This window comes from Oxyura jamaicensis, chromosome 9, assembly GCF_011077185.1.
Source record: "Oxyura jamaicensis isolate SHBP4307 breed ruddy duck chromosome 9, BPBGC_Ojam_1.0, whole genome shotgun sequence".
NCBI classification, from domain to species: Eukaryota; Metazoa; Chordata; class Aves; order Anseriformes; family Anatidae; genus Oxyura; species Oxyura jamaicensis.
In genome coordinates this window covers 10639549-10659042 of record NC_048901.1, presented here as the reverse complement: position 1 = coordinate 10659042, position 19494 = coordinate 10639549, and the positions used below count along the sequence as shown (strand labels likewise).

The 19494-nt window shown below is 52.3% G+C and overlaps 2 protein-coding genes across 4 annotated transcripts; both read right to left on the bottom strand.

Annotated features, from left to right (window-relative positions):
- Positions 1-440: 440 nt before the first annotated feature.
- On the bottom strand, positions 441-14468 carry DZIP1L (DAZ interacting zinc finger protein 1 like). Of its 2 annotated transcripts, none has more exons than XM_035335176.1 (13): positions 12281-12435; positions 11691-11760; positions 11070-11590; positions 10218-10302; positions 9359-9492; positions 8852-9013; positions 8508-8633; positions 7158-7188; positions 6654-6708; positions 6190-6322; positions 5346-5538; positions 5035-5164; positions 441-4540 (listed from the first exon to the last, which is right to left on the bottom strand). In XM_035335176.1, the coding sequence occupies exons 1-12, from the start codon at positions 12326-12328 to the stop codon at positions 5070-5072; spliced, it is 1653 nt and encodes a 550-aa protein (XP_035191067.1). In that variant the 5' UTR covers positions 12329-12435; the 3' UTR covers positions 441-4540; positions 5035-5069. The 2 variants fall into 2 exon arrangements, with proteins under 2 accessions (XP_035191067.1, XP_035191068.1); XM_035335177.1 differs by lacking the exon at positions 12281-12435 and adding an exon at positions 14282-14468 and having other exon boundaries at positions 442-4540.
- Positions 14469-15215: 747 nt separating this feature from the next.
- A4GNT (alpha-1,4-N-acetylglucosaminyltransferase) lies at positions 15216-18375 on the bottom strand. Of its 2 annotated transcripts, XM_035334019.1 has the most exons (4): positions 17880-18375; positions 17414-17737; positions 17288-17335; positions 15216-16806 (listed from the first exon to the last, which is right to left on the bottom strand). In XM_035334019.1, the coding sequence occupies exons 1-4, from the start codon at positions 17982-17984 to the stop codon at positions 16195-16197; spliced, it is 1089 nt and encodes a 362-aa protein (XP_035189910.1). In that variant the 5' UTR covers positions 17985-18375; the 3' UTR covers positions 15216-16194. The 2 variants fall into 2 exon arrangements, with proteins under 2 accessions (XP_035189910.1, XP_035189909.1); XM_035334018.1 differs by having other exon boundaries at positions 17288-17737.
- Positions 18376-19494: the final 1119 nt, after the last annotated feature.

The following is a 19494-nucleotide window of genomic DNA, read 5'->3' as shown; positions in this document are numbered from 1 at the left end:
AGACAGACACAAATATCTCCTTCCAAGCTGATTTGACTCCTGAAAGCCCTGTGCCTGAAACCCTCTGCTTAGAGAAAGCTCTTGGTCTTTAGTGAGAGCAAAATTCCCATTTCCAAGCTTTCCTCTAAAGCCCTGCTGGCTAAAAGTGATAGGGTTACACTGAGGAAATTCCTATTTGTTAGAATTTTGGAAAACAAACAAACAAACAAAAAAATAGTATTCAAGCTTCCTGAAAGTGCAATCACCCTCTGAGAAGCAACAAGGAGGTTTGTTCCTCAGAAGCTTGGAAGTAACAGGAGCCCATCTCCTCTGGACCTCTTTGTCCTATGAAGAAATCATGCATTTCCTCCTGCAGCTGGCACTGGTGATGGACAGAAGACCTCCTGCCAATTATTTTGCCTTTATTGACAACAAACCGTGGGGCAAGGGGTGCATTTGGTAGAGTCGCAGGGCCAAGGGAGATGAGTTGGAGAAAAAAGTGTGGTTGGTGATGTGAGGGTGTGTGTGCCCGCACTCAGCAATGGTTTTGTTTCCATGAATTTTATCATCCTCTGAAAGCGCACATCCTGCTTCAAAGCAGCTAATTAAATATAGGCTTGTCTAATAAAGCAGACACTGAAAAGGCTGTGTGTATTATCTGCCAGCAGAGCTCTGTATAGGTTCTTTCTGAGCTTCTGCAACATTTATAAGTCTATGAGAGCACGGCAGATTTGCATGGACTTTGACCAAGGGAAGCAAAGACCCATATCTGAAGCTACAAATTGGACTATGAGATAAGAACTCTCCTGAAATCTATATGCAATTAAAAGCCCAATCTTCCTTCCTATAGTGACAAGGTTATTGCTTTTATATAGCTGAACAGAGATGAATGAGTCTATGGATTAATAGCACTAAGATTTATGACACCATGCTTGCACCAAATATTATGGGAGAATAGCTCTCTGGGTGAGATATTCCAGCTGAATAAATTTGATAGGATTTTTCTTTTCCTTTATTTTTTTTTTTCAGCTTTGTGTTATTTGGGAGCATTGCATCGCATTCACAGATCGTTAGTGCTGTGGTTTGATTATCTGCTAATTGTCCAACACATATTCACGCTTTATAAGAGCATTATCAATAAATGGCGTCCCATGAAGACAAATGTCACGGAGAGAAACAAAACACAAAATATATTCTTTCAAAGAGCATTACGCTCCAGTGGGATTAGGCTCCTGGCTAGGGCCCAATAGGCAACTTCAGTGGATCTGTGCTTCATTGACCCATGGAAGGGGGTCACGCGTGTGCCCCATGGATGTCCTTAATGGTATGGCCATGTCACAGTATCTGCAATATGGAAGCTGCCTGTGCATGCATCAGCTGGTTTTGCCAGTCCATCCTCGGGTTTTTCATAGACCATCCAGTGTGACGTGGCAGTGCAACGGTCCCATTTCCACAGGGGACCCCTGATTTGCATGGTTTCTCCTTCCTTAAACTGGCTATTCCTTCACACTGCTGGCTTTGAACTTGCTTCACCCAGGGACTCCAGAGAGGAGGAAGCCAAAGGGGATGCTTCTAGTGTGAAAAACTAGGCTCAGAAACTGGTGAAGACTCTGCAGAACTTCCCATGCTATGATAAACTGAAGACAAGGTCAAAAAAATGAGGGGGAGGAAAACAAAGCCCTGTGGGAAGTTAAGGGGAGCAGTTTGGGCAAGAGAGGGCTTGGGCCACCTGCCTGGGGCTGGTGGGTCAGGGCAGAGGGGTGAGCACTAGGCTGCTTGCACTGGAGGAAAGGCAAAACCATAGCCCACATCTGGGCAGGATTTGACCTGAAGAGCAGGTGCAAAGGATGGAGAGGGAGAGGATGCATTTTGGGGCTTTGCAAGGTGCTGGAGGAGGTGGCAGCATGCAGGACGGCTGTGGTTTGCATGGAACAGCTCTGCCCACAGCAGCCTCCCCATTGTTTCGCTGTTAAAGTTGTGTTGTTTCGTGGCATTGCAACATCTTGTTTTTACAGGGTAAGGGAAATGCATTTTGGAGTCAGCTTTTGTTCTGCTCTGGCTCTCCCACGGGAGAAGCCAAATTTGTTTCCTTAATGCAGTTACAAAGACATCTTTGTGTGGAGGAATTATCAGGACACCTGTCTGCCTATTGAAACCCAGCTGCGAGCAAGAATCCCTGCTTGCACTTCTGACTTTCCCTGCCACCACGCGCTTTCTGTTGGCTTTGTTTCAGTTGGTTTTGTTTTACATCCCCCTGACTGTGGTGATTTGCCTGCTCTGGAGCATCCCTGGTGCTTTGGCATCGCGCGGCACAGCAGGGTTGCACAGCACTGCTGCGGGCACAGGGCTCACGGCAGGTCCCCACTGCTGTAGCCCATTGAGGACAGCACGCTAAAAGGAGGCACGGGAAGAATCATATTTTCCTGGAGGTAGGAGTCCATAACACAAGAGAAAAAACACCTCCATCCTCTCCCATTGCCTGTGCTAACCCATGGCTCTTCCACGTCCACTGTTTGTCCTCCCCCTATACTCACTGAAGCCTGTAGCACCTGGAGAGCCATTTCCTATGGACCGTGCTGGCTCAAAACATTCAGTCTGAAACAAAAATGCCTTGACCATGTGTATATCTATATATTTGTTTCTTTTAGCACAAGGGTACTTTTGGAGTTTCCCAATCTTAGGCAATTTTTCCCCCACCTGCCTGGCACCATCTGGGCTCAGTGTTGAGTGCCCGAAGCTCCTTGGAGCAGCTGGAAAGCACTGCAGGCACGAGAACTGCTGGAAAAATGAACACAAGCCTGGTTCCTGCATTTGTCTGCAGGTGAACGTGTACAGGAGCTGCACACCCTGAGGTCTGGCCATCAGTTGGTGGCACAGCTTGATTTCTTTGATTCTCTGGCATAGGGAAGGGAAGCTGCTGGGAGAGGGAGGTGCAGGGCAAGGCACAGCCTTGACACTGAGCTTGCCACGTAGTAGGGGTGAAACAGCTTCTGCTGGCTGTCCTGGTCCTGCTGTTTACTCTCTGGAGCAGAAAATGTCTTTTCCCATCAGTTGTGGATCATGCCAGCACAGCCCAGAGGTGTGTGAATTGCCTTTCTTATCACCCCTTACACAGGAGCAAACGGTTGCTCCTACCTCCACCTATTTTACAGGTAAAAGGCTCTTTTTTTTTTTTTTTTTTTTTTTTTTTTTCTGAGATACTGACTCCAGTTCTCTGAATGGCATGAAAACATCCCCCCTTTATTCAATTAATTAAAAACAGTTCTCCTTACAAGCACCACTCACCAAAAAGAAAAACATTTGTTAAATTAGCCATAAAGTAACATGTCTGGCAAAAGCATTCTAAAGAAAGAATAACACAAACCAGGTATAGTTCTTATTTCACCTTGAAAGATTAAAATGACCAATTCCTTTTCAAGGTTTGTACGTACAGACCCACACAATGTGGGAGAGTATATGCACACAGCGGACTGCATACATCCCTGGGGACCTGTGGATTTACAAATTACGTGGTGGTCTTTTGCATGTTGGCAGGCCGTTATCTGGAAGGCACTTCTGCTACATGATGGAATGAAATGAATTCACCCTGTTCTGCTCAGCCCTGGCCAGGCTTTCTGCTCCCTAGCATTAAAATGCACGTGCAAATGTTTGCGCTTAGGAACAGGCAAAGATAGAAATTTGAACTGGTGGTGGAGTGGATTGGAAAACAGAGAAGTTGAGGAGCTGCATTTTTAAAATTTTGTGCTCTGGAGGGATCAAGATCACCTCACGCCCTGCTACAGATGTACAAAAGCCAGAGAGAATTTCGAAAACACACTTCATTTACACCAACGAGCATTACAAGCAGAGCCAGCCTCACTTGGTGATGCTGCAGAGGGTCATCCTTTGGGTTGGGGTTCTCACTCAAGAAGGAAGGAGGAAGGAAACCGCAGCTGGGGCTTGCTCCTCTGCTCACTTGTGTTTGGGCCAGGGTCTTCCTCGGATCCTCGGGAGAGCAGGCAGAGAGGGACACAAGGTCAAGGAGAGCTGCCTTCTCTCCCTCCCATGCTGTTCTTTGGGCTTGTCAACAGGTACAGCAGCCACAGGCACCGGGCCTGGTGGGAGCGGGTGGCCCCAGCCCAGGGGATGCTGCTGAAAGCTCCTGGCACGGCGGGATGCTGCGCTGCAGCTCGTTCCTGGTCTTGTGGCACCATCCAGTGGCTGCTGGCAGAGGACTGTCATTTCCCTGCCACCACCAAGCGTCCCTCACACAGGGCTTGGCTGAACGGGGACCCTCACTCCTGTGTCACCAGCCACCGGTGCTGGTGGCTTGGCCAGGTCCCAGGGAGGAGGTCTCCAGGTCACTGCTGTCACCTGAAAACTGAGCCCGGGGAGAGTGAAGGGGGGCATCTGGGCAGGATGCTCATCCTGTATTTGCAAAATTAGCGCAGATGGAAAAACCCAGCTGAATCAGGATGCCACGCAGGAGACCCTCTCTCTATTTCCATGGCTTGCAAATTGTTCCAGAAATCTCCACTTCTTTTTTTCACTTTGCCAGATAAAGGCAAGAATTTCATCCTCACTGCAATTAAAAAAAATAATTTTTAAAAAAGATTTTCCTCTGGTAAAATCCCCCTCCCCTCCAATTTTTTTCCCCCTCTCTAAAAAAGCAACATGATGCTGACACTGGCCACCCTTTAATTATATCAGCTCTCCCTCAGAAACTGAGGTTGTTTAAGGCATATTCAGTAATTTAATAATTTCACCATTGCATCACTCCAATTATCTTGGGATTTTTTCCAGAGACCTTTTCTTAATCTGACTCTCTAACACTTGGTGTTTTGATACCAGTTGCACGAACATTGTTTTTCTTTCCCCCAAAGAGGACAGATGGACAAACAAGAGGGGAAGGACGCACGTCTCTGTGTGGGTAAGGGACCAGTGGCCAGGTCTCCACTGCTCTAAGTCTGAGCTCCTTGCAAAGGGATGATCCTGTGGCACTACCTTATTTTCAAAAACCTTATTTTCCTGGAAATTACGTCCAAGACCATCCCTGAGACCATTCACATGAGATACCTGGAGTTTCCCGGTGGCTCTGGGAGATGTTGAGCTCAGGGCTGGGAGGAGCTGACCCCACCAGCTGGTCTCCGTGTGGTTGCAACCAGGCGTCTCTCCACGGGCTTCTCCCTTGTGGACACGGCTGTCCCTGCACAGGGCACAGCAGGTGAATCAGAAATGGGGGCCTGGCGCTGGCACAGCTCCACGGGAAGGGATGCAGCTGCCAGCTGCCCACGGGCTGCCCTGCTGCCTAAGGGGACAGCATCCCACGGCCATCAGCAGGTGGCCACAGGTCCCCATGGCCGCTCTGTAGGGACAGGTCGCCTCACCTGGGATGATGGAGAGCTGCCGAGGGGCAGCAATGCCAGGCTTCTTGCGTTGCTTGACTTTCTTCATCACCGCTTGGATCAGCTCACTCCTTAGGTGGAGGAGACCAGGAAATTTCACAGCCCTCTGCTGCTGCTGAAGCCTGACCACGGCCCGGAGGTGCTGGTAGGTCTGAGTGGAGATCCCGGTCACCACCTAAAGCAGAGGGTGGCCAAGCTGTCCTCCCACAGCACCGGGCAGTGACACGAGCCATCTCCAGCATTGCCCATATCTCATGAGCATCCTCCAAGCTCCATCCCAAGACCTGCCCAAACCCCAAGGGCCCAGTGCCCATCGTTTCCCCAGTGCAATGCTCTTATCCCATGCAAACAGTAGCACGAGGAGGCTTTAGCTACCGTCTGCTGTTGCACCAGCTCAGCAAGGTGCTAGGTGGTGGTGTTGCATTGCCAGGAGCTCGACAAGACTCATAGGAGGTCCTGTTTAATATGCTTGGCATGAAAAGGACCAGTAAAAGTCCTCTCGAAATCCCCGTGACAGAGGCTGCCGTGCCCTCACACACCCTCCTTCCCTGGAAGAGAGGGAGCCCTGGGTGATTTAGCATATGAAAGGCTGCTTGCGAGAAAGAGCTGCTGGATATTTATTAATAACCAGCCTCAGAGGCGGTTTATTCCCTGCACTACCATGTGCTTTCTGCCTCCACCTTCCCGTTTGCCTCTCAGGCTGTGACTGCTCCCCGCTAGTGTTTTGGTTGCTCCAAAATAATTAATCTGTTCGCAGCGCTCCTTGCATCCCTGCACCGGCTCAGGGCTGGCACTGCAAGTGCCGGCAGCGAAAGGACAGACTTACCCTCGTGATGCCCATGCTCTCCAGTTTTTCCTCCAGCGCTTCCTCCAGGATGGGCCGAAACTTCTTCAGGAGGTTTGGGTTTCTCCTCAGGGCTTCCAACAGCCTCTGCCTCCCACCCAGGGCATCCTCCTCCCTGTCTGCAGTGAAGGTGGGAGCAGTAAGGCACCGGCTGCGCCCTGCAGAGCCAGCTGGTCCCTGGTCCCCTTTGAGGTGCCTTCCACCTCCAGCGTGAGTCGTTCCCAGCCACAGCTTTTCCAAAATCCCACCCACAGCGCAGCAGCTGCCTGGGGCAGCTTTCTGGGGTGAGGCATTCCCCGCGGGGCTGGTCATGGTGCTGCATGGGGGTACGTGTCCCCACCCCACCATGTGCCACCACCCCTCACCCTCACTGTGCAACACCCCAAAAGCCAAATGCCAGCTTCGTCCTGGTGTTCCCAAGACAGAGACGGTCTCACCCCTGGTGCCCACCTTCTTCTGAGGATTCTTCAGCAGCCAGCACTTTGGTCACCTGCCGGGTCACTGCAGGAATGAAAACAACCTGTGAGGGCCAAGGCGAGCACAAAAGCGAGCTCCAACATCCTCATTTCACTGAAGGAAAAGCTCTGACACATCTGTCCCCATGGGGTCCATGGATGGCCCACGTCTGGCCCCAACCCTCGGAGAGCATCCTTGAGGGAAAGCCCCGGGTGCTCAGCAGCAGCACCGCCAAAAAAAAACACACAAAGAGACAGGGGGTTTTCTGCTGGCAGCCGGAGCTGTGGTCCGTGCTGTTGCAGCAGGCAGTCAGGAGGCTGGAGGATGTCTGCTCCGTGCCTTCAGGTAAAGGACACACAGCCAGCTCCCCGGAGGGAACTCCATGGCACGCCTTTGTAGTGGGAGACAGAGAAGACGGCATGCTCTGAAGGGCTCCTAGCTATGAAAAATTGATCTAGACCCAAACTGATTCACCTTAAAAAAGCAATCGTTACCTTCAGGCTTGTTTGCAGACAGCAGCTTGGTCTGTAAAGAAACAGACTGTGCATCATTCAAAGGTCATTTCTTTGTCGACACTTCTGGGTGACTTTTCCTCTCCTTGGGGAGTATTACTATTAAATACACCATAAAAGGAGCAGAAAACAGCAGGAGCCTAAACTGGGCACATACACCCCCAAATGCTTTTTGCTTTAAGCAGACCATACCCGCAAGGCAATACTGCTCCATGGTACAACCACCGCACAGCAGCTGCCAGGCTGTTGTACCTCTGTGCTATTCTCGGATCAGATAATGAGCAAAAGATGCTCCAAATTGTAATGCAAACTGTTCTGGTGATCTACAATCCAACAGACATCTGCTTAAACACTTTGGGTGACCACGTGAGCCCAATCAGGTCATCCTGGCACCCCCAGGGAGGTGTCCTCCAAAGGGCGTCACTGACCTTGCAGAAGACATATGGCCAGCTTCAAAATCTGCTGGTGGCAAGCCTATGTCTTCTCATCAGCCGTGACAGGACAGAGTTTTGGTTGCTGCATTTCATGTAGTCTTTCCCCTTTATAATAAAATAACTGTATTCTCTTGACCTGGGCTTTGAAATCCAGCCAAGGTCACTTCTCGTTCTTTCCCATTATCAGGAGGCATTAAGCTGACCTGCAAAGAGGGTCTCCCCCAGCTTTTCTGACAAGACCTCTATCTCTGGGATTTGAAACAGAAATGGAGAGAAACCACAAAGGCCTTTTCTGAGTGAGGTGCTTTGGCACCTGAGCAAGGTGTCAAGGATGTCTGGGTGCTCCCTCCGCAGGTCCTTCAGCGCCTGCCTCCCTTCTGTCCACTGCCAAATTAAACACACCCACATCTCCCTCCTTGGGCTGCGGGGTCCTCATGGGCAAATGCAACGCATGGGTACAAATGCATTCATACATGGAGAAATCCCGTTTCTTTGGGTTCTGAAGGGTGCCCGCCACCATAACAGCGGTGCCTTTCCCAACGCACTCAACACTGAGAGGCACTGTGTGTGCCAAGGCCTTGTTCGGATGTTTTTAGAGGGCGAGGAGGCAGCTGATGCATGGGGAAATAAATATTTATGCTTATTTGGTACTTCAAATGCTTTTCCATGCAGTGAGCTGCCACCGTGCTCCAGTGAAGATGGGTTTCCCAGGGCTGACCTGGGACCTTGGCATGCCCTTGGTGTCCGCCAGGTCCCATTTCTGGGCTCATTGCTAGCAGAAACCATGCTGAGACCAGAGGGAGCAGATGCACACAGAGGTGCACGGATGTGGGTCCATCTCCATCCAGCACACCTCCTGGGATGTGCGGCAGGGTTGAGGACACAGGACACTGCTCACCTGCACTGCTGTCCTCTCCTGCTCTGTCCGGCTTGGTGTCTGCCACTGCATCTCCTCGGAGTCATCGTCCTGCAGGGTCCCCAGCCTGGACACTGCTGCCTCTCTGGCCTGCAGCTCCTGCAGTTTCTGCAGTGTGGAAAAGAAGGAGCAGCTTGTCCCAGGGGGTCTCAGGAGGCTCTGTGTTCCTCCCAGGGAGTCCCACCTCAGCCAGCTGCTGCCTCCAACCCCAAAGTGCATGCATGCCCCAGGAAAACAGGTGACTCTTCAGGCTGTGAACCTGCAAGGCCACCTGGATCACACGAGGCAGCAAGCGCAGATGTCCCCTTGCTGTCCCTTTGGCTCACCCCTTCCATTGCACTGCTCCTGCTGGCAACATCCTTCAGCTCCCCAAGGAAGAGCTGCCTCAGGCCATCCATCTCTGCGTGCAGCTTCGTCCTCTCCTCCTCTTTCCACCTTTCCAAATCTCTCCTGCTCTCCTCTTCTCGCTGGTGAGCTCTCTCTTTTTCCTAAAGAGGGCAAAAAAATGGAGCAGGAGAGGTCCTGGCTGAGGAGCAGCAGCATCCATGTTGGGCAAGGGCTGGGGCTTCTGCCCTGGACCAGCCACATGAGCAGCGATGCTCCTGGGGCACCCAGCACCGCACACAACTGGAGGACGAGGTGGCACAGCCTCGGGCAGGCACACTTAGATAGGTGCAGCACTTACCCCCACTTCACATTTCCCACAGGAAACTTCTGGGGCAAATTTTCCAAATAAATAGATACAATCCCTACCATATAACATTTTTCGGTGCCTTTTTCACCTGTGCTTAAACATGTCCCATGTTTCATCGCTTCTCCCCTTTTTTCCATACCTGCTCCCTGTGCAGCTTCTCCGCCTCCCTCTCTGCTGCCAGCTGCTGCTGTGTCTCACGCAGCTTCTCCTTCAGCTCCTCAACCTCCTGCTCCATTTGCTCCACCCGCTTCACCTTCTGCCTTTCTGCAAAGCCTGGGGAGACAGAGGCACCGTGAGCAAGGGTGCGATCTGCCAGCTCCTACCGGGATTTTGCTTTGGAGAGGTGACAGAAACACCCAGAAAAACCCAGCAACACCCAGCAACACCCCACCAAAGCACTGAGCAAACTCGCCGCAGGGTGTCAGGCTGCAGAAGGAGCTGGCTCAGCTGCAGGAAAAAACATGAGAAAAGTGGCCTCTGATTTATTTATTTTTTTGATAAACTTGGAGAGATTAGAGGCTAGAGGAGCAGCGCGGCTTTGCGCTGGGCTGGCTGTCTGCAGCAGCTGAAGTGCCCTGCTTGGACGTCTTGGGCTGCGCCCAGGAAGGCGCCTCCAGAGCAAAGACAAACCTGTTGTGTTGCATCAGCCCCGGGCTGGGGTTTCAACCTGCCAGCAAAGAGCAAAAGATTTTTGATCTGCCAAGTCCCAGAGCATCAATTCCTTGCCAAAAGGAGCAGAAAAGGTGAACCCTTCTGCCACTCAACAAAACACTCTCCCAGACCCCACTTTGGCTCCATCCCCACGGGTAGGGAAGGTCCTCGGGGAGCCCAAGGTGCAGAGACGGGCTGTAAGGGTGCCTGCAGTCTTGTGTCTGACCACACACCCTGCCTGTGCTTCAGGGAGCGGCAGCGAGTAGAAACCATTTATAAATATCCACAGGAACAGAGAAGAAATGAAAAGCTGTAGGAAAGCGCAGGGAAACCATCCCAGTGCTCACCTGCTTCGGTGGCCTCCGCGTGCCGGCGCTGCACGTGGGCTCGCAGGAAGACGTCGCTCACGAAGGCTTTGTCACAGAGGTAGCACTGGGGAGGGGGGGAGAGTCAGCTGGAGGACTGCCAGAACCAGAAAGGGGCTCTCCCCTCACCCCTGGCATGGCAAGGGTTTGTTGCCATAAAGCAAAGGGGGAGACCTCGAGGGATGTGGCTGTTGTGTCGGATGTACATAGGTGTTAGGAGTTTCTTCTGGCAGGAGCCAAAGGAGAAGCCCGTTAAGGTTCAGGAGAAAGCACAAGGCAAGACTTTCCCCAGCAGACCAGCATAAGCAAAGCAGCAGTGAGGTGCTGCTCGTAACGGGGTCTGCTCAGGCCATGCAGGAAGGGAGAGCGGTGTTTGTGGGCATGAACCTGAACCACCTGGTCTGGGGGCCGTCTGACCTCCAGGAGTAAGCAAGCGGGTTGATTTGGTGACGGAGAGGATGTGGATTCAAAGGCACTGCTGGCAGTCTCTCTGCTGAAAGGTTGGGAAAACCTCCGTGGGAAGATAACAGCCAAAACCACCACCAAAACCAGGAACCTCCAGAAACCCCTCAGTGGGCGGGAGGATGTCCAAGTCTCCCTGGCACGAGATATCCCCCAGGACACACGGATCTCACAAGATCTCCCTGGCCAGCCCTTTCCGGCCTCCTCTCCTGCAGCCTGTGCAGCTCTCACCCCCTGTCCCTGCACATCCCCTAGAAGGGAGCCCCTGGTCTGACAAGGACTTCGCAGTCTCCACGGAGGCAATGAGCCAGCACTGGGATGCAGCAAAGAGCATCCCACAGGGGACGCGCTCTGCACCTTTCCACCACGCACCTTGCAGTAGCTGCTGGGGCCGGCTTGCAGGAGGAGCTGCTGGGTGGCCATCAGCTTCTTCCACCTCCTGTTCTCCTCCTTGGCTCCCTGGAGCTGCGCTGCCTGCTCCGACACCAGGTCTTGGGCTCGGGCCAGCTCAGCGCGGGTGGCTTGGAGGCGCTGGGCGTGCGTGGCCAGGCTGTTCCCCAGGTGCTCCTGACAGTGCAGCAGGTACTCGATGCTCAGCTGGGCCATCTTGAGCACCTTCAGCAGCACAGGGTCCGCCGGCTGCCCACAGTGGGGGCACTGCTCCCCGTCCAGGTTGCAGAAGGTGACACTGGTGATGTGCTCCTGGAGCGTGGCCACATCCACCTCCCGGGCCACCCGCTCCACGTCCACGGCGCTGAAGCGACGCCAGTCCACGCCAGCCCGGCGGGGCTGGAAGTGGAAGCAGGGGACGTGGGTTGGGACAGTGAACCCTGGGACCGTGCCCAGCATCCCCACGGCCCCGTGTACAGGCTGGAAATGCCTGTGGAAAAGGGCTGGGAGGGAGAAGAGATGTGTTAAGGTTGGCTACGCTGCTGCCCTCCAGCTCTACTGGATGCCCTACCATGGTGGGGAGCAGGTCAGTGCTCATACTACCTGGGAGCAAGCACAAAACCTTCTTCTTTTCTCCCTCTCCGCAGCTGCTATCTACTGCTTTTGCCAAACTCTGAAAAAAAAAAAAAAATCTTCCAGTTTATCTACCATCTGCTCTTGGTAAGGGAAAGTTTTCTAAAACCATCACATTGCCATGCTTTAAAATAAAGTGTTGCGAACGAATTTGTATCCTCCTTTACCCAACCTCCTTGACTTACACGTTTTAGGAAAAGAGCCTGCTTTCAAACAGTACGTGGTAAACACTGGTCACACAAAAATCACAGCGCTGCTTCCCTCTGTGTTACCTTGCTCTGACTTAGATCGCTTCCAGAAGCAGTGTTCATCCATTTTTCTAGCTGCTTCCTAAGCAATAATTAAGTAATTATATTTAAAACACATAGCTTTAAACCCGTGAAATTGCCCCATGCGGTGCACAGGCAAGCTGCTGTGAAACATTTACAAATTCAACCAAGCTGTGATGCTTTGTGCTAAGAGTTTGTGTCTGCAGCTGCCCCACGTACTGCAGGCCACCCTCTGGCCACCTCGAGGACGCCTTGTTTTAAATCCTCGCTCTTTGCTGGGGGGCCGCTCACCCTATTTTCGGGCGGGATGGGGGCAAGGCATTGCTGGGTGTGCTGCATGCAGCCGTGTCGCCACTCCTGGCCCTGCTTCTGCGCTCGCGTGATGGGGACACGCTGGGTCTGGCATCCCAGGGAGATGCTGAAAAAATGTGGGCTTTGGTGTGGTCTCCTCTGCTAACTCAGATGGGGCAATGGTTAGCATTACAGCTTTTTTTTGGCCACAATTCCGTCCCCAGAAGTGCAAGTGGGATGCTCCAGACCCTGTGTTTTTCCTCAGGGCTTGGTCTCACCAGGCACGTATAGTGACAGTGGCACAGGCAGGACAGAGCATGAGCAAGGGGCTTTCAAGCTGAGCCAGCCTTGCAGTGCCTGCACGTATCCTGGGATAATGTCATCATTTTTTGATCATTTTTTCCCCAGTTCCTTGCAAGGCTTGTTTGCTCATGGTCCAACTCAGCATGTTCAAACCCACTGCAAGCTCTGCAAAGTCCCCTCTTGTTCCTCTGCCCTGCACGAGCCTGTTCACATTGCTGCCTCTCTTTGGTCAGCTGGGTTAGAAAGCCTTCAGGAGGGCTTCACATCAGCGTGACATGAAGGTAACCACAGGCTCCTTTTAGGCTTTATTCACTTTATCTTCTTTGCTGTGCACCTAAAATCACCATGTCAGCAAGCCCTCCCAGGCTGGTATGGCCAGTAAAGATCACTAGCACTATTACTGCTGTTATATGTATGTGTGTGTATATATATGCTATTAGCAGCACTCCAGTGTGAGACAACCAGAACACTCTGAACAAAGTGCGTGTGTACATATGCACACTCATACGTATATATAGGTCTAAATATAGCCCTGACTCACGGCCACAAACTGCGTAGATCTGCTGGGGAACAGCACGTGGCTGCTGCAGGTGAGGCTCCGGGCCACGAACCAACCACGCCTAAAGGAGGCTGAGTTTCTGTGAAATGCCTGGAAACGGGGTCTGGAAGGGGAAAGGAGACAGCAGCAACCCCAGTCCCCTCCCTTCCAGACGTTTCCCTGTTCTCTGGGATGCTAATTAATAACCGCCCCTAGCAATCTCCCGCACGCCCTGGGAGGCAGGCTGTGTTGCACAACCTTGTTAATATTAACAAGGCCTTCATGCACCAAAGCCAGCAGTGTTTAACCTGGCCCTGCTGCTTAGCAGCGTGGCTGAGGTTGCCCCATCACCTGCTTCGGGCATGCCCGTGGGTGCCGCAGCCCGGTGGGCTTCCCCTGTTTCCTACAAAATGCCACACGTCAAGTCACAGGTGGTGCAACCACAGCTTTGGGGCGCGCTGAAACCACTGTAGCAGGCAAGGCAGGAACCCAGCTCTGTAGGCTTATTCCTTCTCCTCAGTTCTTGCTTGAATTTGCCTTGGGTATGTCCCTAGCTGGTGTAAAAGCACTTTGCCTTCCACTCTGCAATGCAGTGCGGCATCAGCAGATGCAACGGAGCTGCTGGTAGAAGCCACCCTCCTGGCCCACCAGGGAAACGTTGATGTCCCCTCACTGGGACTCAGATTTTACTTGCTGGGTGCTGAAGACACCGGCCACGAGGGATGAGGGTCCCTCACAGAGGTAGCAGCGAGGACCATCCAGCTGAGCTTAGTGAGAGGTGCTCACCTGCACGATTTACACTCCACTGTGCACAAAGCAGCTCCACCGAAGCGCTGGTGGAGCAGCACTGACCACGGAGCAGAGGGGTCAGGAAACCCGGACCCTGCCCACAAGCAGCTCCCCGGGCCCTGCCTGCAAGCAGCATTCACCTCCCTCCCTTCCTCAGCCTCTCCTCTCGCCAGAACTCAGCCCAGAGGAGCCTCGGAAATGTTTTTCGCATGAGCTAACGCCCCGAGAGCCTGAGCGGCTCAAGCCTGAGCACATCCCCCAGCGCCGTCCCTCCCTCCCCTCCCCAGCTGGAGGAGAGGGGGCCGAAAAAGCAAAAAAAAAAAAAAAAAAAAAAAAAAAAAAAAAAAAAAAAAAAAAAAGGCAATACTCACTTGCTGCTCGAGACAGAGCGAGAAGGAAGTGAGGAGCTGGGACAGGGATGGGACAGGGCAGCGAGGGGCTGTCCGCAGCCCCGCGGAGCAGGGAGGACTTCCCGTGCTGTAACCCTACACCCCGCCCGTCCTTCCCCCGGCCTGTGAAACTCGAAAGCACGGGGAAAAAGCAGCTCCCGTTGCCACAGCTGGGCAAAACCAGCCTTCCGTGGCCCCGTGCTGAGCCGTGAGAGTTTCACACCGGGGAAGGAAAGAGCAAAATATCCCCCCATGCCACGCTGGTGCTCTGACAACCCCCAGCTTGGCTTGGTGCCTTCTGCCCTTACACTGATCGACTTCAGTGCTTAATGAGGACGGATGGGGCTCGAGCCGTGGGGCTGGAGTGGGACCCCAGCCCGGCACCTGACTGCATAAACCCCACGTGCGCAGAGGGCTTTCTCCTCCCGATTAATCCTGCTGCCATCTCTGGGTGCAGAAGCCAGGCTGCAGATTGCAGCACGCTCATTAGCTGCTGTGTTTACAGAAGATAGCATTGTACAGATGGCAAACACTCGATGACGGGCAAGCCACCCGCCCCCGCCTTTCTGCTCCCAACCTAAAAACAGCTGCTCAGACAGACGCAGAAGAGATTTGCAAGCTGGGCTTTTCATGGTGGTGTTAGGTGGATTTGCTTTACCTCGGGGAGGGGAGGGAGTAAATGCAAGGGGATGCATTGCTTTCTTGCAGGAAAAAAATGTCACTGGGTAGCCTGTTAGGATTAAACGGGGCCTTTCTCTTTCGCAGTGGCCCTAAAAATGGAGCTGCATGGAGAGAAGTCAGAGAGGCTGGTGGGGAGACGTGGCCCATGGGAATCCTGGCTCTCAGCAATAGCAAGGCCTGAAGGAACCAGCACCTCCAGGGTGAGAAGGAGGCCAGCAAGACAGAACAGGACAAATGCAACAGGCACTGCAAAATCTCACAGAATGGAGAGGGAAAGCAAAAGCAGGCGACATGTCTGGAGATGGGTGACCTTCCTAAAGCCTCCAGAAAGGACTTTTCTGGAGCTGCTGTGCCCCATTTTCAGGGCAGCTGAAATCCACTGATTTCAGTGGGACCTGGGAGTCCCTGCAGGCTGGTGCCATCAGTTCTTGGTGCCCCAGCACCTCCCCTTCAGGAGGCAACACCTTGTGGCCAGAACTGACCCCAGGGCTGGGCACAGGCAGCCCCTTCCTGAAAGGAGCCAAAGTAGAGGTGCAGGACTGCAAACATCCTTAAAAGGAGGAGGACTTTTCCAGGCGAAAGCAAGCTCGAAGGAGTGGTGGATTACTACCCATTTTATTTTCACTTGCAGTGATAGGTCCCTCTCGAAAACGTAGGGTATAAAGTTCACGTGAGAAAAACACACAGATTAATGAAGACAGTAGTTTGGGCTACTTTTCATCAGCAATGACTGTCGTCCATCCTCTGCTATACGCTCGCATTACACTTGCTCAGAGCCCTCAGCCCAGTCCAAGGCCCATTGTGTCTGCAACTCCTCACACTTGTAGCTGCCAGTAATGCCAAGAGGTACATTTGAAATCCCTCTCAAGTGGCCAACACAACTCTTCAGGAACCTTCCCCCTCAAGAAAGCTCACCAGAAAGGCCCACACGTCCGTTTGACTAAGTAAGGTTTGGTTTCTGAGCACCTATGAGGAAACAACCTAATTTCCTAAACCACTCATGCAAAGGTGTCCTTATGTCAGTGGAGGCTACGTCCGATGGGTAACCACCACCGCTCTGCATATGCTCCTTAGTGTCCGGGGGAGCAGGGACAGTGGTTATGAAAAGGTCTCTCTCTCCTGCAGAGCCCAGCTGCTGCCACCAGCGGTGACTGTGTTTTGGCCATGGGACAAGGGAAGTCTGGAAGAATCACTCCCCTTCTTCTCACCACACGTCACACAGAGTCCTCGTAGCTTGAGAAGTCCCTCAGCTCTGCGTTTTTGATCAGGTCCTCATACGTGGTGGGGCAGTAAGTTTTGTACAGTTTTTCGGCCAGCGTGTTGCTGCCAGCGACCACAGCCTTCCGGTTGCGGTTCATGAAGTTCCACAAGTGCAGCGCGTAGGAGTGGTTGAAATCGGGGTTTTTGTCCCATACGTCGTAGTACCGGCTCCAGGCTGGGTACGGGATGGGGTAGAAACGCTGTGGGTTTAGGAAGGAGATGTTCTGGCAGCTGTGGTCCTCAATGCCTTCAAAATCGGTGAGATTGCAGATGGTTTTGAGCATCCTTGTCATTAAGAAGGGGCCCTGGTTCCCCCAGATGTTCCCATTGTACTTGAGAACAAAGTTCTCCATGCAGTCCCAAATAAATTTGTGGTGGGCAGGGAAGCCAAAGATCCCGTTGCTGGAGAACCGTGACTTCTGTGCTGCCAAGAAGCTCCCCTCGGGGATGGGCCTGATGGAGATGACATCCGTGTCCATGTAGATGCCCCCGTACTTCCAAATGAGAGCCAGTCTGCTGGCATCAGAGCTGACGTGGACCCAGTTCTTCTCCTCCTCTGGATCTACCTGCAGAGTCGGAGAGGCGATAAAGTGATGCTGCCAGAGAACAACCACATCCCCCATCGGGCGTCAAACAGCACCACAGAACTATTCCTACACCACAAAGGGTGGTGCTCTGCCAGCATGGCAGCATTCACAAGTGCTCAGACGACTCGTGCAACACGCCTGGTTAGACTAGCTTCTGTTGAACAAGACTATTAAGCTCTGTTTTATCAAAACACGTATGTAATCTAATTTTACCAACATTTCATTTGCCAAAAAATCTGATTCTCCAGATAGCGGGAAAATGCTGATAATGTGTTCAATAAACAGATAGATGACTACATTGCAAAACATGGCAAAAATAAACCTATTCTGAACCAGAAAAATAAAAGTGACTGGTTTCGCGTAGCCAGGCCCACGCTCCTCCATTCATTTTGAGCCTCGTCCCGAGCTACCCCCCCATCTATAATTCATTCCCTGTTTTCCCCCTCATCACAACTCTCACCTCGTTGTACCACTGCAGCAGGGGGGTCTCCTGGAAGACGGTTTCCATCTGGAGAGGGAAAAGGAAGACGTTCTTCATAGAAGATAAAAGCGAGAAGGCTGCATAGCTGGAGTTTGAGTCCAACACCGTGTCGTTCGTGAGCCCCTTCATGAAGAGGATGACGGGCCGGTCCTGGTAAATCCTGGCAGCAGACTCCACAGAGCAGGAGACCAGAGGGGGTGGCTCGAGGCGCTCTGTCGTCTCCAAGAAGATGATGCTTTTTCCCAGGTTCAGGACCTGCTCAGGTGTCAGGAAGTGCTTGGGCATAGGCATACAGGAGAAGAAGCAGCCGGACAGCAAGGAGATCTCGTACAAAATACCCGAGACAAAGAAGAAGCAGAGGCATATGTAGATCTTCTTCAACATTCTTGCTTTCCTTTGGCCTCTGGGGTTGTGCCTCGGACATGTATGCTAAGGAAGAGCAGAAATACATGTCAGTGTTACGGCTCAGCAGGACTGGCAGCACAGACTGGCAGGGATGGAGGCTGCAGGGGGAGAGGCAGATATAAGGACAAAATGTGTGGCTTTGCACAAACAGAAAGCTAGGAGGTACCTGGATTATAGTTCTGACAAATCCACATTTCCAGCTTGTTTTTTGGCCATCAGGCTTCCTGGAAGCCCAGCTCCTGGATGAAGACACACAAACTGTCTGAAGCATGCAACAGGACTTCGGAAGGCAGGAGATGATGCACAGAGAAAAGCTGGCTCTGCTGCAGGCTGGACCTCAGTTCCGGGGATGGCTTGGGACCAACCTGAAAGGGCAAAGAAGGGACTGGTTCTAGGTGAGACACCTCCCGTGTACATCAGCCTGGCCCTGCTCCTGGTTCCGCAGCAGCACGAGCCCGTACAGCACCAGGGAGCTCTGGCTGGTGAGAGACAGGATTGGACCTTAGCTGCATTGCACTGACAGGCTCATGGTGTAAGGAAATTTCTTCCTGAGATGCCACCAGGTTGCACGTGAGCAGCCACATTTGCTCTGCAGAGACCAAGCAGCTCCCAGGAGCTGGGGTCTGGTGGAAGGGAGATGCTTTGAATGACAAGCCAGTGTCCAAGCGACCCCCTGAATGCATCGAAAGCCTGATTAATTAAAGGGAACGGGAGGAAACGCAGCTCTGTGTGCTCAGTTAGCTAATGAGATGCATTACCATGTCACCCAGCCAGAATATAGATAAGTCCGTAGCGAACCCCATGGAAATTCCCCTGGAAGCGCTGAGCTTGAAGCTGTGGCAGCTCCTGCTCCATTTCTCAGAGCTAGATCTCATCAAATTAAATATTAAAGCAATGACTGTTCCCATCAGCACGGCTTTCCATGCTGCATAGCAAATGTTGCTGTTTTCCATTGCCAACACAGCTTTTTCACTATGCCCCAGGCTCCTGCAACAGCAATGGGGAAAAATGTAAGGGGGGAGCAGGAAGGTGCTGCAGCCACCAGAAGAACTGTGGGGACAATCTTCTGGACAAGGCCAGCAAAGTTTGCAGCCTGCAGGGAAGGGGATGCTGCTTTTTATTTGTTTTAATCATTGTTTTTTCTTTTCTCTCCCCTCTTCCCCCCCCTTTGTCTCCTTGCACCAGCACTGCACAGAGGAGCCCAGCCCGTGCCTCCAGGACCTCCCTACAGACAGGGAATGGAGAGAAAACAGTTTTGGAAACATGTTCTGGAACCCACCGATAAAGCCAATAATGCTGCAACACCAAATTTCCTTCCACATTCCTCTCCTCCCTCTCAGACCTGCTTTGACATATTTCCAGTTATTTGGGAAAAAAAAAATAAAATATAAAAAAAATGCCTCCTAGCAGCTCCCTCACAAAGCTCAGTTTGGGCAGATTTTCATGCTTTTTTCCCCCCTCCATATCCCTGATCCCTACGCCATCCCTGCTGCTCATTCTGTGTTGCTCCCATGCATCCCAGGAGCTGGAGCTCCCTCCTGTTCCTTGCAGTTTCTAAAATCTTGATGCCAGACTCCTTGCCTGAAGCAGAAAACCCAGGCTTTGGCTTTGATTAGAAACGGGACCATCCGAACATTCCCATTACAGGATTAATATTTCTTCTTCGATGGCCTCAAGATCCGATGTCTCGAGTCTTTATGAGGAGCTTGGCAGAGCCGTGGTTGCAATAGCTGTTCAAATTTAAAATAGTCCAGAAGGCATTTTATTTGCAAATTGTGGAG

Excerpts from the sequence above, each read along its gene's own strand:
- DZIP1L (XM_035335176.1), bottom strand. The coding sequence starts at position 12,328 with ATGCAGCACACCCAGCAATGCCTTGCCCCCATCCCGCCCGAAAATAGG. Across the intron at positions 11,591-11,690 it reads GGTTTTGTGCTTGCTCCCAG|CCCTTTTCCACAGGCATTTC; the intron begins GTAGTATGAGCA and ends TCTCCCTCCCAG. Across the intron at positions 7,189-8,507 it reads AGGAGAGGACAGCAGTGCAG|ACCAAGCTGCTGTCTGCAAA; the intron begins GTGAGCAGTGTC and ends GTTTCTTTACAG.
- A4GNT (XM_035334018.1), bottom strand. The coding sequence starts at position 17,984 with ATGCTTCAGACAGTTTGTGTGTCTTCATCCAGGAGCTGGGCTTCCAGG. Across the intron at positions 17,738-17,879 it reads TTGTCAGAACTATAATCCAG|CATACATGTCCGAGGCACAA; the intron begins GTACCTCCTAGC and ends GCTCTTCCTTAG. Across the intron at positions 16,807-17,287 it reads TGCTGCAGTGGTACAACGAG|GTAGATCCAGAGGAGGAGAA; the intron begins GTGAGAGTTGTG and ends CCGACTCTGCAG.